General features: G+C 43.8%; 2 protein-coding genes and 1 long non-coding RNA gene across 5 annotated transcripts; 1 reads left to right on the top strand and 2 right to left on the bottom strand.

Moving 5' to 3' along the window:
• Positions 1-3,206: 3,206 nt before the first annotated feature.
• On the bottom strand, positions 3,207-9,878 carry ankrd34bb (ankyrin repeat domain 34Bb). Of its 2 annotated transcripts, none has more exons than XM_064308209.1 (2): positions 9,751-9,878; positions 3,207-6,236 (listed from the first exon to the last, which is right to left on the bottom strand). In XM_064308209.1, exon 2 carries the CDS (start codon positions 6,160-6,162, stop codon positions 4,507-4,509), a length of 1,656 nt encoding a protein of 551 aa, XP_064164279.1. In that variant the 5' UTR covers positions 6,163-6,236; positions 9,751-9,878; the 3' UTR covers positions 3,207-4,506. The 2 variants fall into 2 exon arrangements, with proteins under 2 accessions (XP_064164279.1, XP_064164280.1); XM_064308210.1 differs by lacking the exon at positions 9,751-9,878 and adding an exon at positions 6,557-7,624.
• Positions 9,740-14,146, top strand: LOC135239514 (uncharacterized). 2 transcript variants are annotated; one of them, XR_010325396.1, is made up of 4 exons: positions 9,740-9,830; positions 10,089-10,252; positions 13,528-13,852; positions 13,985-14,146. It is a non-coding gene; the product is annotated as an uncharacterized LOC135239514 (long non-coding RNA). The 2 variants fall into 2 exon arrangements; XR_010325397.1 differs by having other exon boundaries at positions 10,089-10,243.
• Positions 12,576-18,805, bottom strand: LOC135239513 (dihydrofolate reductase-like). The gene is made up of 6 exons (XM_064308211.1): positions 18,610-18,805; positions 18,124-18,173; positions 17,834-17,939; positions 16,777-16,903; positions 13,700-13,815; positions 12,576-12,800 (listed from the first exon to the last, which is right to left on the bottom strand). Exons 1-6 carry the CDS (start codon positions 18,699-18,701, stop codon positions 12,719-12,721), a joined length of 573 nt encoding a protein of 190 aa, XP_064164281.1. The 5' UTR covers positions 18,702-18,805; the 3' UTR covers positions 12,576-12,718.
• Between the last annotated feature and the right edge of the window lie 7,488 nt (positions 18,806-26,293).

The following is a 26,293-nucleotide window of genomic DNA, read 5'->3' on the forward strand; positions in this document are numbered from 1 at the left end:
ACTGGGAACCTGTTCTTCAGTTGGTTCAGGCCATAAAACAGCCATGCTTGAGATGCAGTCTGCCAGGAAGAGATTCATTCAGATTTACTGGAGCTTGCCTTTGTCACGTAAATTGTGGTTTTGTCTTTTCTTGTGTTTGCATCATTCAGGTGAATGACCAGTTCATGATCTTTTTGCATCTTTTAGGACATTTCTTATCGCGCACCCCTGCCTGTCAGACTCTGCGAGTGACATCATCCCTGTGCCCTGGAAAGATGGGTAACCGCAAAAACGGCGGCATCTCTTAGCAGCTGGTTTCCAGGGGCTGCCTTCTCCACTGTGCTGTGCAATGCTGGAAGCCACTCTCCCAGCTCAGCCTTGCAGCACCTGTGTGCCTTACCCCTCGCAAACGGGCAAGTGTGTGGCACTACTTCTTGATACATATATTCTGTGTATAAGGATATGTGTCTTTGTCCGTGTTCTCTACGTATCTACACTCCATCCTCTCAAATTCTTCTTTGCCAAACCATGTCCTCTGAGCCACCAGGCAGTGACTGCACTTTTAGTTTTATTTTTATATTGCGCAAGGAAAGGACCGTTTGAAAGTATCAGGAGTCCAAAATTATTAAGTTTCTAATAATGGTTTGTTCTGTGTTAGATAGGTGCTGTTCTGCACATTTACTGTCCTACAGACAGGACATGAGCCAAAGATGAACTAAAAAGAGAATGACAAGGCAGCAATCCTTATTTAATGGGGTTGTAGTGTTGCGTAACGATTAAAGAAACTGGGTTTGTAACCAAGGTTATAGGTTGGATTCCCAGGTTGGGCACTGCTCTTCTACAAGTGGGCAAGGTACTTAACACGCATTGCCTCAGTACATGGGTTGAATGTAAAAGAATATAGGCTGTATAAATTGCTCTGGTTAAGAATGTATGCAAAATGCCAAAAAATGTGACTAAAAAGTTAGAGCAAGTGAGAGATGGCAGCAAGTAACAAAATATATTAGTAATACATTGTTATTCAATGTTTGTACTCATTTAAAAAGTAGTTTACATGCAAATAGTTTTTTGCACCTGTCAGAAAGTGTCTGCTTTGCTTATTGAAACCATATGCTTGGTCGGTATTCTCTGTAGAATCAACCAGAAAGCAGCACTTCAGAACTGATGAAGTGCACAACAAATATCACTCCAGATGAGTGCAAACAAATATGAGCCACTATGCCTAATTATGTCCAACATTTTAAAAATGCAAGAAGTAATTTAAGTGAATTCGCTTCCTAGGAGACGCTCCTGGTGATGTACGCCAACATTTCCCTCACAGAGGGAAATATGCAAGTGATCCAGCCGTTCCCCCTGCAAGTGATTCTGTTCTGTGTGTACAGAGGCACATGGAATTCTGTGTTCACTGTTATCTAAATGAGAATTCTCTAAATAAGGATTCTTTTTTCACCCTGTGCAGGGGGACTCATATATGTTCTGTTTTCAACCCTGCCTTTTCATGAATATTCATAATGAGCCAGCGAATGGGGGTTATTATTATTATTATTATTATTTGGTCCTATCGTTGTTCTTATTACGAACAAACATAAAGAGCTAGCAGGCATTCGCAGTGTGTTGTTTTACAAACCTGTAGCAAGTGATCCAAAGTTTTGTGGACTGGTAGCCATTTGGCTGTTGTTAAGGGGAATGTGCCTCAAGGAGAATTCATAATCACAAATGACATTGAAATAAACTTTGCAGAGGAGATCAGCTGGTACCTTCATGACAGGGTGTTGACTGAAGTAATTACCAGGAGGGTGTGTGGCAGCTGGCCCAGAGAAAAAACATCATGTCTGCATACCCCTTGAGTGATATCTCATAACCCTTCTGGACTAATGTGAAATGCACAGTCATATTTGTTGGCCTGTACCAATCCTGGAACTCTCATTTTGTGAGAGTGCAGACAAATGCATCCTCCCAAGCACGTGCAGTCAGCCGCTGTTTTTCCTCACTCTACAATCATCCAGCTTAGCTGAACATCTATGGTGCTGGAGGAATACATACAAATATAAATGACCCTTGCATTCACTTTCTGGTCAGTTTGAAAATTTAGGTTTCCAAGGGCTACTACAGACATTTTAAACAAACCTTTTTTTTCATGTGCAGTCTGAATATTACATGGTATTATGAAATAGCCTGTTTCTTTTATTCTTTGCACATTTTAGATTCTGATGACGATGGATTGCTTCTGATGATGGTATACTGTCCATATGTTGGGGAATGCTGATTGTTTTGTGAAGCCAAAGGTAAATCTCCTTATTTTATTTTGTAATCTGTTATATTCTGGTGCAGGCAGACTGCAGGCTCCCAGTTGGCTGAGTGTGAAATATGCAATGAGACAGGGGAACCCTGCCACCCACAACATTCCCTCCCTGGGGTGAAGATATGGCCAATTAGGTGCCTTGCTGTGTGACTCCAGACATCAGTCAGTGAGCATTTAGCAGAGAATTCTGTTCACCTGACTGTGATGATAAGTTTCAAGGGGGTCTTGCTTGTGCAGCCAGTTCTGAATGAGTGACCAGGTTTACTGTGCCTTAGATCGAAATCTCCTGATGGATCTCCTGAAGCATTAGCTTCCAGCTGTTTGGCCAGAAGCAACGTGCACAGGTTACTGTTTTTCTTATGTTCACCTTCAATCCATTTGTACATCTGGATATTTACTAAAGCCTAAATACTGAGAATTGCCTTGCCCAGTTACACAGTCTGTATGCTACTCTGGCACCCTATGTTCAGAATGCATTAGCTGCAGTGAAGGAAGTGGTCATGGGTCTCATATCTGAGTATCACAGGGACCCACAGAAAAGCTTCAGCAGTGCTTCATTAGAATAAATGATGCATACAGAGGACAGAGGTACTTGGCAAGCTATAAAGGGATCTTTTGTTTCGGGTCACCTGAAGATTTACATTTGCTTCATGTCCTTAGAGGCTATTAATTAGGAGACTTATTTGAGGATTGATAATGGCTTGGTTAGCTGGTCAGTAAGTAAAAACCCTGCATGCAGCTGAATGATAATTTAATTGTGGATGCTTATTTTAATAGCCTGTATGAGATATCAAATAGAGATAGAGAGCAGGAAACTAGGAAGTGCTGAATATTTCTCAGAAGCTGCAGTCCTGATTCTAGAATGTCCTATATGCTTGAACTGAGTGTTGAAGCAGTTAAGAAGATAAAAAATAAAAGGGAAACCTGATTGGGCAATGCCTTTATTTTATTTCAGATGTCACTATATATCATCTGTTAAGGGAGGAGCCTTAAGAATCTGTTTTTATATTCTCATAACTTTTTTACAGGGTTTCTTCACAGATGCAGCATACTCTGTAGTGTGACCCCCCCCATCCTGTCCTCTCAAACGTGACATATTTGCACAAAATGGTCCACAGATTCACACAAACTACAAACGTTAGACGTGAATAGATAAACCTGTGATGATTACTGTAGAATAACACATACACCATTCGATAGGTGGAAGCGGTGATGGTGAGCGAAGCTTCGGGTGTAGTGACCGAAATCACCTCGGCAGACCAATCAGGACGCAGGAAGCAGAAGGCCTCGGGTGGGGGGGACACGATTCCTTGCCGTAGCCATTGAGAAGAAAGACGGATTACGCGAATGGAAAGATAACTGTAGTACAGGTGACATTGTTAAACATACCCAAAATGACAATTACTCTTGCATTGGTGGCCCTTCCCCAGAAATTAATGCAGGTTATCAGGTGGAATAGTTTATTCATGTAACTTTCTGAAGCTTAATGTAAATACAGTACTTAAAGTTCTGTGAATGAGAGACAGAGGGAGTAGCTTTTTTTTTTAACTGCAGCAATGCGTTATTTCAGCCTGGACATAATGTGCCCTTTTAAAATTCGATATTTTCTCAAAGCCGTTCCCGGAGACATTTTTGTACGCGTTAGCCTCTTTCATTTGTCCTGTGACTAAATGTGTGCCTGCAGGATGCCAGTCATTACACCTGGTCAGAGGGTTCTTGAGAACAATAGCTATTTTTAAACATTAAAAAAATCATTGCACACTTGTGCCAGAACAGTGATTCAGGCTCATACCCTTTAGATTACGTAGCTCAGTGTCTTGGCACAACCATGCCACACTGCCATACCTGACTTCCTCTGATTAGGTACTGCCAACATTATCACTTTGCTTATAATCAGAGGAACAATCAGCATGTGCTATATAATGTATAATATAATATATTATGTACAACCTATCATCTTGTACCAAACATTGGGCCAAATCTGAGTATCTTGAGCATCCCTGCTGTACAGTCTCGTTAAATGAACTTTTCTGTAATTTCTCTGATTGTAAGTAATCGCGAGCAATAATAGTTACGTGTAACAACAATACAGACTCAAAAATAGCTTATGTTGCTGAAGCTGGATGGAGTATAGGATGTGAGCGCACGTGGAACGCGGTGCACGCGTGTGCAGGCGAGGTTAAGAGCACAGCGGTCGTTTCCAACGCGGCGCGTCCGCGCGAGGCTCAGTGGCTGAAGACCTCCTCCATGGTGACCAGCTGCTTGATCTGTTCCGGCTGCATGGAGTGTCGCCTGAGGAGCGTCTTCTTGGCCTTGTGGTCTTTGGGGAAGCTGGGAGCCGTGGGGATCAGGGGCCTGAGCACATCTCCGCCGCCGCCCGCGCCCCCTGCCCAGCCCGCGCCGCCGCCGCCGCCGCCGCCGCTGGGGGTGACCCCGATGTGGGGGATGGGCGCGTGCGGGTTGAGCGGCGGCAGGTGGCCGGGCCTGGCGTGGGGGGTGTGGTCGGGGGGCGCGGCCCCCGAGCCCCTGCGCTCCAGGACGGCGGGGTGCCTCCTGCCGGCCTGCGCCGGGCCCTCGGCGCCCTCGCGGGAGCCCAGCAGCGTGGAGGAGCGGGAGGAGACCAGCCTCCTCTTCTCCAGCAGGCCCCTGCCGTCGTCGGCGGGGAGGGCGCTGCGCCGGCACAGCTGCGAGTCGGAGCTGTAGTGCTCCGCGCCCACCGTGCGGCGCTGCAGGATGTTCCGCAGGCTGGACACCGCCAGGTTGGGGTAGCAGTCCGCGTCGCGGCCGGCCGAGCTGGCGGCCGCCGCCGCGGCGCACTGGCGGCGGAGGTCCGGGTGCGAGGCGGAGAAGCGAATCGGGGAGACGTCGTCATGGGGCGTCTTCCGGCTGAGCCCCGCTCCCCACACAGACGTCCCGTCAGCGCAGGGCATCTGCTCCGTCCCCTGGCCCCAGCAGGGGGCGTCCCGGGGGTCGGCTCCCTGGTGGCGCGCGGCCGGGGCCCTGGGCACGCTCAGCCCGTTCAGCCTGAAGGAGAGCTCCTCCTCGGGGGTGATGTCCGGCAGGTCCTCGGCCAGGGAGGAGGCCTTGGTCTGCTGCGCCAGCAGGCACGGCGGGATCTTCAGCCAGGGCTCCGAGTTGAGCCGCTGCAGGTGGAGCAGCCTGGGCAGGCCGCCGTGGGCGGGGCCCGGCCTGTGGGTGGGAGAGCCGGGCTGGGAGGCCGCCGCCACGCCCGCCCCGGAGCCCTGGCAGTCCCCGAAGGTGAAGAGGTGCCCGCGGGCGGCCTGGGGCAAGGTGTGCAGCTCGATTTCGGACGGCGACGTGCAGGGCATCCCGGAGGCTGCCTGCGTCCAGTCGACGAGGTGCGGGGACGGGGGCACGTTGAGGTACTGCTTGGTCATCTGCTGGCCGGAGGGCAGCTTGTCGGTGGTGATGATGATCACCTCCTTGCCCCTGGCCTTGCAGGCGTCCAGCAGCACCCGCAGCGTCTCCTTGTCGCCGGTGTTGACGGCGTGGATGAGGGCGGAGGAGCCGCGGTGGTCCTCCAGGCTGGGGTCGGCCCCGCTCCCCAGCAGCAGCGCCACCACCTCGGGCCCCGCCCGCTCCAGGCAGGCGTGCATGAGCGCCGTCCTGCCGCTCTTGTCCTGGATGTTGGGGTCGGCGCCGCTCTCCAGCAGGTACTTGACCAGCTTGGCCTTGGGCACGCTCTGCTGGTCGGCGTGCCTGGTCTTGCAGGCCACCATCAGCGGCGTCTCGCCGCGCTCGTTGCTCTCGTTGACGTAGGCCCCGCCCTCCAGCAGCAGGCGGGTCAGGCGCAGGCGGCTCAGGTAGACGGCCTTCAGCAGGGAGCTGCCGTCGCTGCGCACCTCAGACACGTCCTCCATCACTGCTCGCGCCCCTGGAGACTCGCAGACCCCGGCGTCATAAACTCCCCGGCCCTGCCGTTCTTCCTTTGGCCCTGGGAACCAAAATCAGTCGTCGTTCATTTTTCATTCATTAACCGCGTGGCAAGACGTTGTTGCGCTCAGTCTAAGAACTAAACTTGGCAGTACTGCAGGTGAGAGACAGCAATAATCTAATGGGGAAAATAAATACGCTAATTGAACACTGCAAAAATACATCAGCCTTCATCAAGACATACTGTCACTCAGATATTCAAACATAAACAGCAGGTGCTCGTGTTAACAGAACAGCTTGAAAAAATGAAACTACCCAAACTTTCCTGCCTGCTATTACCAGCTTTCTTAGTGCACTGCACAAGAGATACGATTAACTCACCAAGGTAACGACCCCAGGTGCTCAGCTTGGGAAGCTAATCACGCTGTTATGGAAGCTCCAGTGGGTTTCTTCTGCAGTGGATGTTCACATGGTCACAGACAGAGAACTAGACATTTGAAAAGATTTCCTTTTAATTAAGATTGTTGTCTGTGTGTGATCATTTTATTGTTTTGCTATTTCAACTATCTCCAACCAGTTACGGTTTGAATGGAGTGATGATTTCTTATGCGTCTTTGAATTCAGAAGTCAAATATGATTTATAGGTATGAGAGTTCTTAAGTGCATCTACACCCTTGAAAGAAACTCTTTAGTTGAACTGCATTTATCGGCATGCACTGCAGATTTATATTTATCGTTATGGTGGTGTTTATTTATTGCTACGTGTTCTCTTGTAAATCTAGTAGCACCATTAATAACTCTCACTCTCAGTGGGGAACGAAGCATTGTCCGTCAGCTCAAACACGTTATCTCTGTCTTGTCCTCAGCACTGCTGCTGTGTATTAGCTGAGCAGAAAAACGGTGAACCTTGACTTTGGTTTAATTGCCTATCAACACGTTAAACAGTGGCCTTTGCTGCAGTAGCTCTTTTCTGAGTGCCGTGGTCCACCCCCTCTCCTCCGCCCTTTCTAGAAAAGGTGCTGTGCTTCAATAGCCCTTTGTGTGTTTTTTGCCTTGTCTTTTTATGCCATTCTAAGCTCTCTCTCTGTGCGCTGGCTGACTTGCACCTCGGATGGCAAGACCATGTGTGACAGCACACTGAATAAATGTGTTTCTCCACACTAATAAAACGAAAGGCTTCTTAAAAGCATCCTCTCAAATGAAGTCTATATCTTTAGGTACACAGTTGAGGATTTCAAGGCGAGGGCTTGAGGGAAGGTCTATATGAGAGAATTTACAGTACATAAAAACACTGCTGTGCTGCAACTCTATGGTCATAATGCATGGGATTGCTATGTCAATGTTAAGCACCCAGATTCTTTTATTGAGCATTAATAGACACTAATCCCTATTTGGCCTATCCTGTATGATTGCTTGTACCGAGGTCCAGATAGACAAGTATCCAAGGAATGGAAAAAAGGAATGTTTTTCCCCGTTGTGTTAAATTGATGCTAATTTGAAATAAGCAGTTTAGATTTGTAGCCATATCTTAAATGGTGGTATTGGGTTGACAAGAAAATCATGTATATATGCTCTAAACACCAATTAAATAATTCTGTTGGTAGAGATAGAACCAACCCTGCCCTGACCAGTGGAAAAAGTCTTAGAGGGAAGAGTTAAATGCTGATGTAACCTTGTCTTTTGTATGGTTTCTGTGCCGTGCTCTTACATTGTACACCCAGACTCAGGAGAGCTCTACAGGATGGAATTTAAATCTGCAGCGAACGTTTTGTTTACCTATGGCCTTGAAGCAGTGGCTGAACAGAGAGTCCATAATAAGTGTTCACTCCATTGAAAAGCCAGTGACAAAGGCTGACTGGGCTATTCAGCCAGCATGTCTCAGAGACTGAACAGGCACCTTGGACTGATTTGAGGGCGCAAGAGTAACGATAACACAAAATCATTTTTTTACTCTTTGAGCATAATACATACAACCCGTAGACAATTTGGTTTAGTATTTAAGAGATATTCACAGAAATGTAATGCGTAAAGAAAGCGCCTTCGTCCTAGCTTCTGATTTGAGTTGTCTGGGGACATGATCTGTTGCCAGGTTTTCTGGTCCTCTTAACCGCAAACATTTCATACACCACTTGAAATCTGTAATCTGTATCTGTAAAATCAAAACATAACCTTCGTCTGTCATTGGCATTGTGCCGATTGGCAGAAAAACCTGGGATGTGTCTCACGAAAGAATTTAACCCCATCAAAGCCCCATCTAGGGTACGTGATCGAACGGGTGGCGTAGTTCAGGGTTCGTTGGTTTTACACCTGAGCAAAGCAAGCACAAGGTGGATCGCAGCCACCTGCCTATCTTTAGGACGCGGTCGCGAGGGGAAACAAAGCAATAAAGCGTCCGTTAGCTGTGCCCGCTGATTAGCCATCCCTCCCAGTGAGGTGAGCTCAGCCTCAGCTTCGCCGTCACCGCCCTTTTGAGTGTGTCAACCAGCCGCAAGAACTGAAGTGACCTTTAGGGGCAGCCATTTCATGACATGGTTTCATACACCCCGCCTTGTCATTAGGGAGGGTGGGGTGGTGTCATGGCTCTGGGGACAGAAGAGGCACCAGTCTGCTGTTATGCCAGCAGAGACCCCATCAGAGACCCCCAACCATCATATGCAGGTTGATCCATTTTGAGCAACTGATATCATCCAATGTATTATAGGCACAATCAGACAGTAGTTTAAACAGACGAGCAGTAATTAAACTAAGTTAATTCTTGCTTAAGACAAAAACTTTGCATGGTTTACTTTGCACGCACATAAATTTAAGGAAAAAGAGGAAGAATTTTCATCAGGTCATTTCTGCCATAATTTTGCATTAAAAAAGCGAGCAATACGTACCCTAACTATACTTATCCCTCCAGACAGAACTTTCCTTTAAAATCTTTCTATTTGTCGTGCTTGGATGTTTCTACAGTCGGGAGCTGTTTGTGTGTTATTTGTTGACCTGGTACGAAGACTGCGGTACGTCCTGTATGGCGTGCATCACCAGCGCTCCTAGTTTCCATGGAGGAAGTTAGCGGGCGCGTATCCTGCGAGCGTGGCGTGAGACGGCGCCTTCTGCCCTGTCAGCGATGTTCCGCCGGGGTGCTCCGAAGCCCCGGGGGGGGGGGGGGGGGGGGTGGAGGTTGAGGTTGGGGGGGTGGTGGGGGCGCACCGTTTGAAAGCTGCTCTTCAGCGCACGGGGAGAGGAGCCAGCGGGAACGCAGAGCCGGGGGGACAAGTGCACGCCAAATAAAGAATGTGGAGTGGCTGCTGACAGCCTCTCCTGCTGCCTCTGCTCGCGCGCTGAGCGAGGGAAAGGGCAGCGATGCAGGCACCGCTGTGGGAGTGAGAGAGAGAGAGAGAGGAAAAAATCCCTTTCCAGCCTGTCTAAAGCGTGTGATAAGACAAAGAACTGCGCTCGGCACACACAAGGGCTTTGCGTCTTAAACGGTCAGCAGTGACCGAGCGCTGCCGTAGTTTTCCAAGACTGCAGACTGAAGCTTAGCGTTGCCTCGCATCGCGTTAGCGCATGTGGAGCGCGAGTGTACTCACCAGTAGCTCTTGGTTACAAATCTTCTCGAGGCCTCCTGGATGCACTCCTTTCTTGTACTATGTCACATCTTGGCGAGGGAGTAAGTAATCCACTGCGTTACAACACTTGTTTTCTGTGTATGATAAAGCTTTGAAAGTTGCATCAGAAAACAATAAATAGACAGAGGAGAATGTAATGGATGGGAGCGATAAACAGAGAGAAAATAAAAGATATGCGGCAGTCTGTGGACTAAATGCCACCTGCCTACAGGCAGGACTGTGTGTGTGTGTGTGTGTGTGTGTGGAACAGGTGAGATGTTTCTCAGGTCTGTGGCAATGTGCTGTTCTCTCTCTTACAGAGCGAAGGGACGGTGTGGGAGAGAGAGAGTTGCCACTGGTTTGAGTGGAGAGTCTGCAACAGTGGGTGGAGACTCCGCACTGAGTGACAGGAAGAACCCGACCAGTAAAGGAGCAGCTCTCAAGGGCAGCGGGGGGGAAGTTGGCGTGCTCGCAGGTAGAATCTGTGCGTAATTAGTTTTTCCCTCACCCTCTCTGCATTTCCTGCTGCTCTTACAGTGGGAACATTCTGGTGTGTGATGACGCCATGTTTGCTGTCTTTTATCAAGGGTAATGTGATGCAGTCTACCTCCCACTGTGCACTGATTGGGTTAATTTTGTGCTGGACAAACACTTTAATTTCACTATTCATTTAGAAATAGAAATACGCTATCTGAATCAGACTCCATTGTGGTCTTTGCTAGGTCCCCATCATCGACAAAAGCGGTACAGAACAAATGTTTTTTTTTCTTTTTCTGCACCTTCATTTTTAAGCTAATTTGTAACCATAGACCGTGGATGTGCCACCCTGTGAGGTCTTAGTGTGAAGATCTGTGATTGAGAGTCAAGGGTGCAGTAATGTCGCAATTTGGCCATCGTTGGTAGAAAAAATTTAGAAGCTGACATGCATTCGTACAGGTGCACTGCATGATACAATTAATAAATCAATATCCTATCGTGCTCTGTGACATGTATAAAAATGCTGAGCAGGCACAGTTGACCTTGATTTTGGATCAAGATGGCGAAAGGACAAGATCTACGTGACTTTGAAAGAGGGTTCATTGTTGGAGCATGGAAGGCAGGAGCTCCAGTTACATAGACTGCTCAACTGGCTAGCGTTTCAATAGGAACAGGGACTACTTAGAGCTACGGAAAAAATACCAGTAAATAGGGTCGGAAATTGCACGTTCGATGACCGTGATGCTCATGCATTAGTGCGATATGTAAGGAAAAACAGAAGAGCAACTCTTCCTCAGGTGACTGAGAATGTCAATGCAGGACGTGATCAGACTGTGTCAGCAAGAACAGTTTGTCGACAGCTACATGGAGAAGGATATTATATTAGGGTTTCAGTGCATAAACCCATTGCATTACGAAGACAAAGTTCGGGGTGCAAAAGCCCTAGGCACTGGTCTACAGAGATGTGGGAAAGTGATATGGTCAGATGAGTCATCCTTCACCATATTCTCGACAAGTGGGCAAGTGCATGTGTGGCGTACGCCAAGGGAACGATGCAGCCCTGAATGCTTATCCCCTGCAGTGAGCGGGGTCTGGTGGCTCTGGTATGAAGTGGTGGTCATTCTCCTGACGTGGTTTGGGTCCACTTGTCCCCTCAGAGGGAAGGGTCACTGCAAACCAATAAAATATTATTCTGAAAGATCACCTTTATCCTATGACACATTCCTATCCTGGGAGTGGTCTCTTCCAGTACACTGAAGTACACAAGGGGTCACTGAATAGTCTGATGAGTATGAAAATGATGTCCATTATATGCTATATGAGTCACCAGATCTCAACCCAATTGAACACCTATGGGAAATCCACCACCATCATCAAAACCACAAATAAGGGACTATCTTCTGGAAGAATGGTATTCCATCCCTCCAGTAGTTCCAGAGACTTGTAGAATCTATGCCAAGCTGCATTGAAGCTGTTCTGGTGGCTCGTGGTAGCCCAACACCTTACTAAGACACTTTTTTCCTTTAATTTGTCACCTGTCTGTATGTGTATGTGTGTGTGTATATATATATATATTTATATGCGTGCATCTTACTTCACTACTGAATGCACTTCAGGCCATACTGACCACTGAACATGGATTATTGTATTTACAAAATTGAAAGAAAAAAAAGAAGCCTGTGATCTTCAGACTATGGAACTTCCCTCCTGAAGGAGAATCAGTATTATAAATGCCCTTTCACCAGCGACTACAATAATACAGTGTGAGAGAGAGATGGAGAGAGATGCTGGCCTCTAATATACATTCACCAGGTGTTTCCATCTGTGAAAGTGCTGATAATGGCTCTGTGGTTCCATCAGAAATGCAAATGCTCTCTCCATTGTTAACACGCGGCGTGGATGAGCTGCTTGAGTGCAGTGGCAATCTCTGGATATTAAATGAAATCAGAAATGTACTTAAATTACTGCTAATGGCTTTGTGCGGTGGAAGGAATTGCCTGGATGCACTGAAAAAGAACATGCAAAACCACAGGCCTGGCAGTGTAAATTCTGGACCAGTTATGGTGGACCCCACAGTCGTGCCATACTGTCCACTTAGCATCCCCTTAAAACTCTTTAAAAATAGTGCTTGAGTGAGTGACCCACAAAATCAGATCTGGGGTTTTGAGCTTAGTGGGTTATGGAATCTGAAGGGTGTGATTGTGGCTAACAAGTTATGGCCATATTTACATTAAGGCCTTTAGTAGTGTGCCCCCCTGGGTGATGCTATGGCCAAGTCCTCACTGCAGAACGAGGATTATATGACCAACCAAATTAAATGAAGGCCCAGAAACTGGAACGGGATCTTTTATTTAAACAAAAGTGCATAATTATAGTACAACCAAACTGTGAGCCACACTATTCCTTTATCAGCACATCTCTGTGGCCTTGACATGAAGGTATGGCAGTGTGTCGGAGATTGTGTCAGTCAGTGCTAGTTTTTAATGCTTTCATACACCTCAAAATGGTACTGAATCCCATTTTCCTCTTGTACACCTTCTGGTACTTCTGGGAAACTGTGAAGAGAGGGACAAAGCATGCACAGGACGTCACTATGATAGATGTTTTTGTGATCTCTAATGTACAGTATGTGATGACATCTTTTCTCTACTATGCAATTTAATTGTTGTAATGCATCGTTTGCTGCACCAGGAAAGGAATTTTTTTAACATGACACGATAGCAATGAATTTGGCAACTGATAATTATTTTCAATAATAATTCTTAAATTAAATAATGTAAAATATATATTATATGTAAGATAACGAGGGGTTCTAGCACACAATAACACTGGCGATGAACATTTTAACAGGGGGACTGACTGTTGAAACCACTGGATTCAGAAAATAAACATATTTTTACTTAATCCTCACTTCCCCGACAATGGAAAAACCAGACTGAATGGTAATAGACCTAATATCATAATTGCGGACTAAGTCAGAGCAATTTGTTAAATACAAACCAGGTCCGCCCCCCCCAGGCCCAACTATTGTTCCTGGCAGCCTGCCTAAGAGTTCTGCCTACTCCGACAACATCTAGATTTCAGCACAATTCAATAAAATAAGGCTAATTACTACTAATAATCAGATTATCATTAAATTACCAAATTATATAAACTAAATTACATGCATATGTAATGCTATTATAAATAAATGGGTACTGCTGTAATGCTATTATAAATAAAAAGTTTTTTGAACCGTAAACGTGGCTTGAAGGGTCACATTCTACATCATCTATTACACAGGCCTGGCAGCCTTGACAACTCCGAGACTGCCGGGAGAGGGAGAGAGGGCGATCGAACAGTGAACCTCTTCAGATGGCTTTGGCGTCTCAGGACTACAGAGGGTAAAATGGACGCCAAGACGGAGGCCTGAGAGGAAAGGGAGGAGAGGGGCGCCGCAGTAGGCCCCACCCACCTGGGCAGCAGGCGGTAGTTTTCCAGGCTGATTTCGGGCAGGAAGGTGTCGCAGTCGAACTGCTGCCGGACGCGAGTCACGAAGAGCCTGCGCAGGCAGGGGGTCTCCATGGCTTCCTGTGCAGGCAAAGGCAGAGGCACAGGTACAGCGCAGGTATGACACACAGAGGGGGTGGCAGCACCGCCGCTTCCTCCCTTCTGCATGGACGCTTTGTTCCATGTCATTTTGTAAACTGGAGAGGGGGAAAAAAAAGCTTCAATAAAATGTTCTATTTTTTAACTAAAGGCTAAGCTGACTGGAGGGGACAGGCGAAACGTCATCTCCGTATCCTTGAGCGACAAAGTCTCCATGGAAACAGGCAGCAGGAAAGAGAAGGTGTGTGTGTGTACTGCTTATTGTTGCGTAAGCAAGAACACGGTTCACCTGGAGACATGAGGAGGATGGAGGGAAGGGGAAGGGAGGGGAGGAGAGGGGAGGGAGGGATGCTGTCAAGTCACTAATTTCAAAGTCTTGCCCTTTCTGAAGGGTAGTGCTCAATAGAGCACTTGAAAGACTGGGGGAACAGGTCATTCAGAATATGCTTCGAGAAACAGTCATCATATCACTACTATTACAGCAACAAGGAGTGCCTGACCCATGGCCTTTAGTGGAGTCTGTGCTGCCAACTTAAGGTTACCGTGCTTAGCGGTTGATCTTCTGTAGTTCCCCTTGCTGTACCCAACCCCATCACAGTAAATGAGCTCAATCAAACTAATGAGGTCTGGCCCAGGTGTGCTTACTTGTGTGTGTCTGTGTGCGTGTTTAGAAAGGAATTAATTTAGAACAAATGAATTCAAAGGCCTCTATCGAGTTGATCCATTAGAATAGCAGAGCGGGGTATAGAGGGAGCTACCATAGCAACACTTTTTAAAATGAGTAGATTCCTCTTGTGACTCTATAATTGATAAGGCAAAGGGAGACACTCCTGATGCTGGTGTGGCTCAGCGGATGTTTGAAGTTCATTTTTTTCTTGCTAGGTGAGGTGTCCCACTATGACCTGCTGCATATTAGGTTAGAAACCACACAGCTTTTTTACCAGTTCCAATTTCTATGACAGACACACACACCAGTGTACCAGTCCTACACTCCAAGAAACGGCACTGAGTTCCCATATATCAGTCAACTTTTAGATTATACAAAGGCCCTTAGTGCTTCTGTCTATAGCTACTAACAAACTTCTTCACACATTCTCTGCAGTATTGGTGATGTGTGTGGCCATTGCTGATTAAAAATGTTGTGTGTTTCCCGTTGGGTTCCCCAGGTTTTTACATTCGGGAACGAATGTTAAGCCTACTTCCGCCTGCCATTCAGAGAAGCAGAGCAAGCAAGATGGCAAACCAAGTCGTTTAGCAACATTCAGTAGTTATAAAAAATGACTGTGACTAAACACAAATGTATGGATTGAGTCCACACACGAGGTAGCTAGATGGCTGGGTCAGGGGAACACCCGCTTGCTAGTAACAAGTGTTAGAAATCGTACTAGCCGCCATTACTGAATACCAAGTAATTAGGCTGCCATGTTGGCCCCTTCCCGCTCTCTCAGACCCACAGACTCACAGGAGACCCAGGCTACTTTGGCCTTGTTGTCTTGCATAAAGTCTTTTAAACTGGCTTTGTATGTAACAGTTTTTACCATTTCATTTGTCCTTATATTTAACTTTTCTTTACCCTGTGTTTTTTTTTGTTGATAATTTATATAAAAAATTATTACTGTGTTTTAGTAATTTACTTGTTTACAACATCATTATGAAACTATAGATACTCTTTTTCTATTTTGCAGTGAAAATCTGTGAGATTAATATACGCTTATGATCCAGGTTAAAAAAAAAAAAGCACTTTCCTTCCTCTCAGAAGCATAACAGCCAGCTGCCAGAGAGAAACCCGCCTGTTCACTCAATTCACTGATTCATGCACAAATAAATAATTCATGGACTTATCAGTGGCGACCTCAATGAAAACAGCCCACCTGGGTATTTAAATACAGGACAATCACAGCAAGCTTATTATCGAAAAATAAAACTAAAACTAGCCGCAAATAAACTAATTTATGAACTGGAAGAAAAATAACACGTCTGTCCAAGAAACGAAAACTTAACTTAAAACGGGAGTGCTCACCTTTTATTTAAAACTAAATAAATTCAACTTCATTTTCTTTTTGTATTCGTTCTTTTTAATACAAAAGATGATAAAAGGTGAGTGGCTTTTTGTCTTGCCTGTTGAGCTACTAGGTAGCTGCAGCTGCTAGATGGCCTGTGTTTGACCTTGGGCATTACGGCTCCAACCATAGAACTTTTGAGTTTCACAGAACAGTGATGAAACACTGAAAGCCATCATAAAGAGGCCTGTGCACTGAAGAGCAGTGTTAGGTCAAAGGGACTGAGCAATCTGGGATTACTCTGAGTGCACTATCGAGTGTACTGTGCCTTTAATATGAGTGCCTGTTTATAAAAGTCACAAAAGGTTTTTATTTGTTAAGTACATGGCAACATTTCCAGATACATGGTAACATTACTTTATAACAGGTCCTGGAGTGCCAGTGATGTTTCTGGTTTATGTTCCATGTGAGCTTGACCTCAAGAGTTGGATTATTAAGAGTCTGAGCCTGAATATTCAGGCTGAATGGTGAAATGCTGGGTATCTCCAGCAGTATCTCTGGTCATTAAACCTGATGATGAACACAATTACAGTGCTGAGAAAAAGTATTTGCCCCCTTCCTGATTTCCTCCATTACTGCATATTTGTCACACTGAATGGTTTCAGATCTGAAGACAAAATTTTATATTAGACAAAGGGAACCCGAGTAAAGACAAAACATATTTTAAAATGACTCTTTCATTTATTTAATGAAAAAAGTTATCAAACACTCATATCACCCATGTAAAAATCACATCTGGGAATGGTCTTGAACAAAGTGGAGTCCCCCAAGACTCAATGCTGGGACCTCTGCTTTTTCTCAAAAAATATTTCTCAAGTATTCCTTTACTCATTGTGCTGAAACCATTGAGGTCACTAGGAAGGAGTGGCACTTCCTTCTTTACCTTGTACAGGGAGGTTCCACCGATGACCCACACCTGGTCAGCCTGCTCTGCAAGCTCCGTGCTGTCCAGGAGGCGGAGTGCTGAGCTGAAATCAGAGGCCAGGTGGTGTGCACCTTCTGGGGGTACGCTGTGTAACACAAACATCATCAAAGGGCTTTTAGCATAGATTCAGACACTGTACAAAGGTACTAGACCAAGGGCGGGCAGTTGCGTTCCTGGAGGGCCGGTGTGTACGCATGTTTTTGTTTCCACCAACTACCCTGGCTAAATGAGCCAATTGGCTTTATACAACAACACTGGTTCACTTGTAGATTAGATCACAGTAACACGTTTCACATAGGGACAGGAAAGCAGTCTTCGTCTGTCGTTTGTGTGCTTATCAAGACTGTCAGATGACGTAAAAGTTAGGGCTAATTGAGTAATTAAGGCCGGAAGTTGGTATGAAAACCGGAAACGGATACGAGCCTCGTTGTCCACCTCTGTACTAGACCCAACTAATCATTACAAATAATTATCAGTTTTAATCAGAACCACCTTTAGTGAGCACCTACACCTAAACACACCCATCCACAGATACTGTGTTTAACAAAGTCAAACTGTGCTTGACCTGTCAATTTTCAGTAATTTGCCCATGTTCAAACAACTTCCCAAAACAGGCATTGCTGGACATAAAGCACAATTATGTGGAAGAGTAGCTTTTAAATAAAATCCGCAGTAGCTGTGGTGAATTAGGCAGTTTTTCCAATTATATATCCTAAACATGTGCAATGTTACTTGTCTGTCTGCTTATAAAATAAAGCTTTTTCACTGGCACTGAACATTAAAATTTTATTGATTTTTAAACTCTTGTGTTATCGATAATGGCATGATACCAAGAACAAATGTCTATATTAGCTAGCTTTCACCGTTAGACTCAGCTTCACTGGAAGACATTAGTTTCGTGATTTATAAATGATTGATCATATCTTGTGTCGTACATGAAGCGCACACTGTCCACTTATGTATGCAGATATATCCACGTTGTGCGTAGCTACACAAGAGGGGAGACAATACTCACTTCAACTCTCTGCTGAGAACAATATTGATCCTGTTTTTCAGGGGTCTGTTCCGTTCTGGAATTGAGAACCACGTCTTCCGACCCATAATCACGACGTTCTGCTTACCTGTCAAACAGAGGTTAGTGACAGAGACGAGGAAAGAGCACTATCCAAACCCTGCATGCACTTTTCCAACACAACATTATAGCCCAATCTACGTGGCTTTACAACCAACATTCCTGTGCAGCCCACTGTTCAGTGTCGACATGTATTTACCCGTAGATCATCCCCATTATGTAAAAGCACTTACCTTCCACCGTAGGCGTCACTGTCATCTTCTGGAAGTGTTTAAATTCCTTACTGATAAAAACGTTAAAATTATACATTTAAGTTGGCCTAACGTAAACTGAGTTATTTGACGGCGACAATGTACAGGCTAACTCAATTCAATAAATCCGTCATAAACATAATACAGTCACAATATTTCAAGCAATCATATAGGCTAATCAATCCTCATCAAGAAGCGCAAACCCACAACACTGGCGTTATACAGCAAGCCATCTTAGCGTTTGAAGTCACACAGGCATCAAGCTACCAAAGTGACAATCATTAGACTTAGCTATGGCGAACTGTTGTTTTTAATTTAGCGATACTTTATAATATTAACATAAATCGGAACGAAGCGGAGTTAAACTGACACGCGAGATGACCATAGTTTGCAAAGTCGTTCGCTAGCAACATCCCGCTTCAGAAACAACAAATGTTAAACACAGTAATGTTAATGTTTTTGTTTTACCTAAGTCGTTTTGGATGCCAAGGTAAATTTCCTTCGTTGCCTATTCCCATATTAGGACAAATGGCAACGATACAATTCAACGTGCGAGACATGGCTGTATTTTTCTAAATATCGTAACAAAAAAAACCAGTCAGTTACTGTATACTTTTCAGAGTTCCCAAAAAAAAAAACTTTTTAAGCGTTCCCGCCAGTTTGTACTGCGCATGTCCAAGAATATTCACAAACGCGTATATGTGTGCCATCCACTGAACCACTGCACTCTGCGCTCTGTGATCCACATACAGAGCGTATGCCTGTACATGCATATAGGAATCAGTGGATCTATGCATATTTAACTAGATAGGCGAGCACGCTAATCTAAGTTTCTGATTGCTGTCATATCATGTTTGTGGACCATGATATTATACAGAGCCTCCAATACATTCAGGTCACCAAGGGGTTCAGTATATTTTACTAACTCAGTTTAGTTAAAGGCCTCTAGATGTCAGTATTAAACTATTTCTATGCCAAGTTCTGTTATTAGTTAAGTTGGAGGTCTATTTGTAAGCGTTTAGCAATTCACATTACAGGCCCCTCTACCCGGGTGACTCTACCAGTACAGAACTTATATTTTTATAACTTTTACACACTGTCCATTCCTATTTTCTTAATTCACTAAAGTTACTCAAAGGAAGTCGTTTTCTCAAAAATACAATTAATCAACTCGGAAATGAACCAACCTGGGAAATTAACCTTCAAGTCAAATTCCAGTCCACTACACTACTGCGGCCAAATATCAAATGTGTCAGTGATGTTGTCTGCATACTTATCCATTTTTGAGCCAGCACAATTCAAAATTCTTAGCTGTGTGTACAAGCCCATCCAAAATAAATGTATCACAGTATTGATACTGGTTCCTGCCCCTCATTTTGCTTAGCTGGCGCACAGTAAAGAAAGAATGTACGCTCATCCAATGTTTGATAAATGGCTATTTATGAGAACTGTTATGCACCGTGCATTTGCTAAATGCTAATTGAATTGAAAATATTTTGGAAGTGAAGTGCTCTTGTATGTTGTATTCTGTTTTTTGCTTGAATTTGCTTGATAGCACTCATTAGCATGTTAATATGTAAGTAAACAAATAAAAACTTTTATGTATTCATTGATTTGGGTGGCAGTGTAGCACAGTGGGTAAGGAACTGGACTTGTAACTGAAAGGTCATAAGTTCAATTCTTGGGTAGACCACTGCCGTTGTGCCCTTGAGCAAGGTACTTAACCTGCATTGCTTCAGAATATATCCAGCTGTATAAATGGATACAATGTAACATGCTGTGTAAATGTTGTGTAAGTCACTCTGGATAAGAGTGTCTGCTAAATGCCTGTAATGTAATTTACTTTTCAGTTAACTTTTTATTCTCATGTATTTATTGTGCTTCCTTTCTTTTTTGTATTGGCAACCTTGGTACTTCTTGACACAAAATGCGTTTGTAAAGATCCCATCTGTTCAGATTCAGGGGGTCTGGGCTTGTTGTAATTAAAAGGAAATGCTTAGTGCACTTTTAGAGCTGAGGTTAAAGGTTAATTAGGTACACATCCCCGAGTGTGTCATCATCAGGGGAATTAAATAATAGAAAATGTCTCACGGGGTAAAATAAAGTTTTTACTTTTTCTTGAATCATTCTGTTCTGCTCTTACAGTATTAGAGAAAATGGATTGTATTAAACTAAAGTAACTAGTGTAAACAGATATGGCTGTCTGCAGGTTTAGTGAAATTACTAATTATTGCAAATAATCAAATATGTAAAATTTCCTTTCTCAAGTTATTTGATATCTATGACTTCACGGTTATCGAGGGAAATAATTCTAGATTATACTTTTGTAATAGGCAGTCATTGCTCATTTCTCTTGGTTCTCCCAAGACCCAGTTACTGATGGGAGTCATTTGAGGGAGTGAGTGAGGAACGGATGGAGGGAGGCAGAAAGAAAAAGGGAGAGGGAATGACTTCCTGCAGTTTTTTGGTGCTGTTAATATGGTACCGTGTGTACCTGTGTGTGTTTGTGTGCTTGTGCATGCAAGTGCAACTGCACATATGCAATATTTAAGTCAGCCCATGCGTGTTACCTGCCTGTGTGTGTGGGTCCAGGTAGGTAAGTGTGTGCGTGGCTGTGAGTTGTGCAGAGCTGATACACTCATACATGCTGGTGCTGCTTATGCCCTTTTGTGGCTGCTGGAGCTGGCAGAAGACCTCTCGAGGAGAGGTGTGGTTTGATCCGCACCCTCTCCCACTGGGGCTGTTTTATGGCGAGGCCTCTGCCGCCTCTGATCTGGCTGCCAGCGAGCCGAAAGGAGGAGGGAGAGGCAATTGCCCTTGAAAGCACCGAGTTGTTATACAGCGTGTGAAAATACTGCTAATTTGCCAGTCAGCCTTGCTCTGACTGGTGTGCCATGAGTGATGAGGCATGTGGAGAGATTACTGACATCTAGGGAATTAATAGTCTTCTCTCTCTCTTTTTATCTCTCCATCTCCCCCGTGCTCTTCTATTCATCTCTCTGTGTTTTACATTTCCATTGTTTTTTTTCCCCCCTTTTCTCATTCCAACACACATTTGTCTTCATACCCCTGATGTTTCCCTTAATCACTCCCTCTAACTTTCTTCTTGTCACTGGCTCTGTGTAAGATTGGAGTTTGATGCTGAGATACGCTCAATGAGCTTCCCTCCCAATGGTTATTTGCCTGCAGCTTACTAATGTAGAAATGTGTCTCCTTGTTCCAAAGGGCAGAAGCAACATAAGTGTGAATTTACCATCCTTGAACTTGGTATACTATCTAATAAAACCGGAAATGAAAATGACATATGTGTAATGAAATTATGCTGTCAAAAATAAATACGGGTGACGGCCCAGCTTACAATACCAGAATATTGATGAGGAGAATTCTCAGAGAGTTCTCTGTCTTGCTATGTTTATGAAAAATTAGCAGAAACTTTCAATGGCCTCTACTTGGCCTCTGAAATGCATAGTCTACAGCCCCCTGCTGCCCTCATAAAAGTCAGCAGATATATCAAATATACGTATGAATTATTTAACTGTACACATTATAGTTATTTCTATAATTAATAGTACATCTGCAGCTTTTACTTTAAGAACATTCATTTGAATGAGCAGTTTATTAGCAATGCATTATGGAAGGGATAATAATATGATTTATTAACCTGGATCATTGTTGAGACAATGTACCATATATTTAATGTTTATTCATCTAGATTGCTCTGTGAATTGAGCATTTCAGTTTCTCTGTTTTTCAGTTCAGGACTTTAAGCTTGCATGATTTATCCAGGATGAGTTTTACATGAGAAAAAACAATGTATAGTACAGTTTATCAACTTGGACCATTGTGGAAATAGTTCTGTCTCTCAACAGCAATCATAGTAGAGGGATTTGAAATATATATTGGCTGTGTTATGTAGGCTTAAATGAAATGGTCTCCTAGCTACAGTTGCTAGGTGGCCATCTATTTAGACCCTTACTGATCCTCGCACCTGAATCTGTCCAGGAGGGCCCATTTTTAACAGAGGCAGGCTCCATTTCTCAGTGATTACAGTATAACCAGTTGTGACAAAAGCTGAAGGGGATGTATCAATGTGCATCAATTATGACCTCTTTTGCAGTTTCAGACTTACACCTGAGAAGGTAGCAGCTGGGTACTGAAATGTCTGGATGTCTTTTGCCTTGCACTGCTTGTCTTGTAACTGGATAATGTTTTTCAGATGTCACACAGTAGTCTGCAAAATCATGGACCCTCAGATCTTACACCCAATGTTATGAAGATAATTATTTTGGAATGACATGAGTCACATTTTTAATCAATCAGACAGCGTAATAAGATGTATTTGGTATGGTATTTTCCAGCTATCTTGATCATAAGAGACCATCTCAGGACATAATGGGCAGATCTGGAATAATTTGCAATGAGAGTTACCTTAGTAATGCAACATTTTCTTTCTTTGGTGTATAAGAAAATCAAGACTCATTTAAAATAGGTGACTTAGTCTAAATCCATTTTTGAGGAATAGTCAATTTTCAAGGTCTCTCGCCTTGGTGCTGTCTTCCCGCCTTTGTCTTCCTCCCATGAATGAAATGATGCTACCAGAGCAAGTTGAAGGTGACTGACATAAAGAGGTCATGATTAGAGAGAGTCATATAGCAGTCGTTTTGATGACATTAGAAAGTCCTGGAAAGTGTGAACTTCGAAGTGTGGTTAGGCACCAGCCCAGTGCCTTTATATTTGTGTTCCTTGTTAACCTGTGGAAGCTGATTATTTTTGAATCCCTGCCAAAGCCTGTCCTTGCTCAAAATTCACTGCAAGTGAGCCAGTCAGTGTATTACCTACTAGAGGTCTGGAGAGTGGGGCTATGGTACATAGCATTGATTAATAAATAGTTGGCCACCCCCCTCCTCTGAGTAAAGCTTAGTTTGTGTGTATGTATTTGTTGCATAATTGCATTAATTGTTAAAAGCAATATAACCACTCTGGCGTATATGTGTGCATTACAATGGCAGTATTCAATAGTTCAACTATGGCAGTTAAAATACAACACAGTTTTAAATGTTTGCACAGTTGAAGGCACTTCAGCTGCATTACTACAGCTCTCTATCCCCCAGTACTGCTCCATGACAAAGCCTTGTCTTCTGACTGCAAATCTCAGGAAAACTACTGTTGTGTTTTTTTCTAAATGGGTGATGCTTTTTTTGGACATGACTGATTAAGTGTTGGGAAATCTTACAAATTAGTTTCTAGCACTGGAACTTCAGCGCTTTCTATTGTTGAAATGTTATTCTAAATACAACTTTCTGTTTCAAAACATCCAAAATCACCAAACTTCTTCCTTTTGGTCAGAGCAATGGCTCTAAAAACAACATTGGACACATATCTATATCTATATTTGTTCCATGCTGTGTATCAGAACTTGAAGTGAGTGTTCTTTTCTTAACATGCTTTTTTGTGGGGGAAATGTGTCGATAGATAGCACACTGGAAGAGGTGCTATTGGATTTACACAGTAGATGACCAGGAAATGATTAGATTGAAATGATTAAATGGTAAAATGACAGTATTGTATTGAGTGGGATCATGGAGCTTCCTTTGGAACATGTTTAAATGATGTCTATTACTGTGCAGAAGGTGCTGTCAGCTAAATATACTGAGCTCTAGCCCTGGCATACAGTTGCGCTTCTCTAGTTGACTAATTGAACAGCATCCCATGTAAGCACTGCTAATAGATATGGCTTTATGGCCAAACAGCCATTTTGTGAACTACCAGCTAAATTGTGACTCTGAGGTAAAGTTCCCAGCCTGATGAGAATTCACAGGCCTTGTGATCACAAGGTCTTCCACATGAAACAGGCTTGAAAAGAGGTTCTATAAATATGTACATGTTTTTCTCTATAGGCCCCTTCTTTAATCAAAGGTCTAACTATGGAAAAAGGAACTAATCATTGTGTGTGTGTGTGTGCACGTGTGTGTTTGCATGTGCATGTGATTTATGAAAAACAGAATCATTGAGACAACTTATATTCAGCAACGGTTGCCCCAGCAACCACTTATCGATGACAAAGCCGACTGGAGCACAGCCTTGAAAGAAATGGATGTGTTCATGTGATGAATGGAGGGGTGCTGGGGTCAGAAGAGACTCAAGCAATATGAATCCAGAAACAGAGCATGTGCATGTTTGATGGGCAGGTGGGACATCTTCTACCCACCAAAAACCCTCCTGTTGACTAACTAACTGACAGACTGCATCCTTTATCTACTTTGTGCTCTGATTGAAAACCTGTCACTCATAAGGTGCAGTTTTTGTTATAACTACTTTGCTTTAATTGACATGCAGCATTCCATTACCAAGGAAAGTCGCTGTCTTATTTAAAGGAACAATAGCCACCAGAAAGGGAGGTTTATACCACCGTAAAATTACTTTTTGAGTTAAGCCCATTGTCTTGTCAGGCCTGGATCCTTACTGCCATTTTCCTGTTGAGTATATCAGCTGGTATTGTGTATGTTCTAAGGTTCTGTTCGGGCTTTGTCTGCATATGATATTGAAGTATGCTTTGTTGGAAGAAAATACATTGCCCTGGATTCTCATCAGTAGTTTACTTCTCTGTGTGAAATATTGATGTTTCTAGGAATACTTTTGTCAGACCGATGCCCTATTACAAAAGGGTTCATTCATTGGCTCTATACTGTCTATGTAGAAATATATTGCTCTGGGGTGCCAAGGCCTAAGGAAAATCGGAGAGAATTTCAGAAAAAGAATGCAGAATTTACTTATGCTGTTATTGTTACTGTTGTGGTCCTACATGGATGCGTTTTTGTGTGCCTCTAGCATGTTGTGTATTTCTCCAGGACTTAGGGAGGGATTAATGCAACAGAATGGACACTGCCCCCATGGATTATGGGAAAGCATGGCCATATGTGGACATGAATAAAGCCTAGCTTAACCCATTTGGGGTTAAAATTTGTGTCCAACCTATCAAGAGGATATTATATTGCACAATGACCCCCAGGGGTTTTATATAATACTCACAGACTGTAGTACAGATGTGGTTTTATATAAAACATTGGAGTAATCCCACTGTGAATTGTTAGACCTGAAGTTTCAAGGATTATATTGTTGTTTCTTTATGTGAATGTATGGAACATGAGATCTGAGTTATTTTTATTTCTGCTCTACCCCTATGAATGCAGCTTATTGCAAGTTCCACATTCTGCTCTAACTGAATTATTTAAATTAAACAAACATTTAGGTTCATAGATCCTATATCTGCTTCAAGTCTTTTATTTTAAAATTTAGACTTGTGTCATATGGAACCGTAAAACCAAGGCCTGGGTATGTTTATGTGCCATCACAGAGCCCAACCATATCTAAAACAAACCTTTTGGGATGTACCGCTACTTCTGTATGACTATGACTACGGTATTCACTATACGCACTGACATTATCCTGGACTGTCCCACAGTGACCAGTGCTCTGCTCACTAATGCCCAAGTACAGGTTTATATTTATGCATCGATAGTATGCACAGTCATAATTGAGAAATGTTGTTTGTGCATGTCTTCAATAAAGTGGAATGCATGTCTGCCAATGCTAGGCGCTTCAGCTCCAAGCCATGCAAAGGAAGTAAGACTGGTGGGGTACCAAAGTTTCTGTTCTACTCTGCCATACATCTGAGAAACTGAGAATGGGGACGTGAAAGTTGAAAGCAGTGGTGTCTGTAACTATCCTGTTTCAACCTGATGGACAAATCCATAAGAGCAGTTTCCAGGGAGGGGTTTTATTGCGGTACGGATTTAGCCCTGAGAGCAGATCCATAAAGGCAATATGGATGACATGATGTCAGCCCCTTCTGAGGGCGGGAGCCAATTTCCACTGTTTGTGTACGGCTCCAGGTCTCTGTGTCTGTGTGAGCTCTGACTCAAAACCTGTCATTTGTAATTTGTGGTTTTTATTACAAAGTGACACAGAAATCCATCACAGGTACACAAGAAAAGCTTCTTTGTACCAATTGCACTTCTGGCCTCTTTGGCAGCATGAAAAAGGCAATTCTACGCCTTCCCTCCCCCAAAGAAAAGCCTAAATTGACATGAAATCTCATACTATCTGAGGGGCCTTTATTTGTAGTAAAGAATGATCACCGATGTTGCCTTTT

Source organism: Anguilla rostrata, chromosome 14 (assembly GCF_018555375.3).
Source record: "Anguilla rostrata isolate EN2019 chromosome 14, ASM1855537v3, whole genome shotgun sequence".
In the NCBI taxonomy this organism is placed as follows: Eukaryota; Metazoa; Chordata; class Actinopteri; order Anguilliformes; family Anguillidae; genus Anguilla; species Anguilla rostrata.

Excerpts from the sequence above, each read along its gene's own strand:
- ankrd34bb (XM_064308209.1), bottom strand. The coding sequence starts at position 6,162 with ATGGAGGACGTGTCTGAGGTGCGCAGCGACGGCAGCTCCCTGCTGAAG.
- LOC135239513 (XM_064308211.1), bottom strand. The coding sequence starts at position 18,701 with ATGTCTCGCACGTTGAATTGTATCGTTGCCATTTGTCCTAATATGGGA. Across the intron at positions 17,940-18,123 it reads AGTGACGCCTACGGTGGAAG|GTAAGCAGAACGTCGTGATT; the intron begins GTAAGTGCTTTT and ends TCTGTTTGACAG. Across the intron at positions 13,816-16,776 it reads GTGGAACCTCCCTGTACAAG|GAAGCCATGGAGACCCCCTG; the intron begins GTAAAGAAGGAA and ends TTGCCTGCACAG.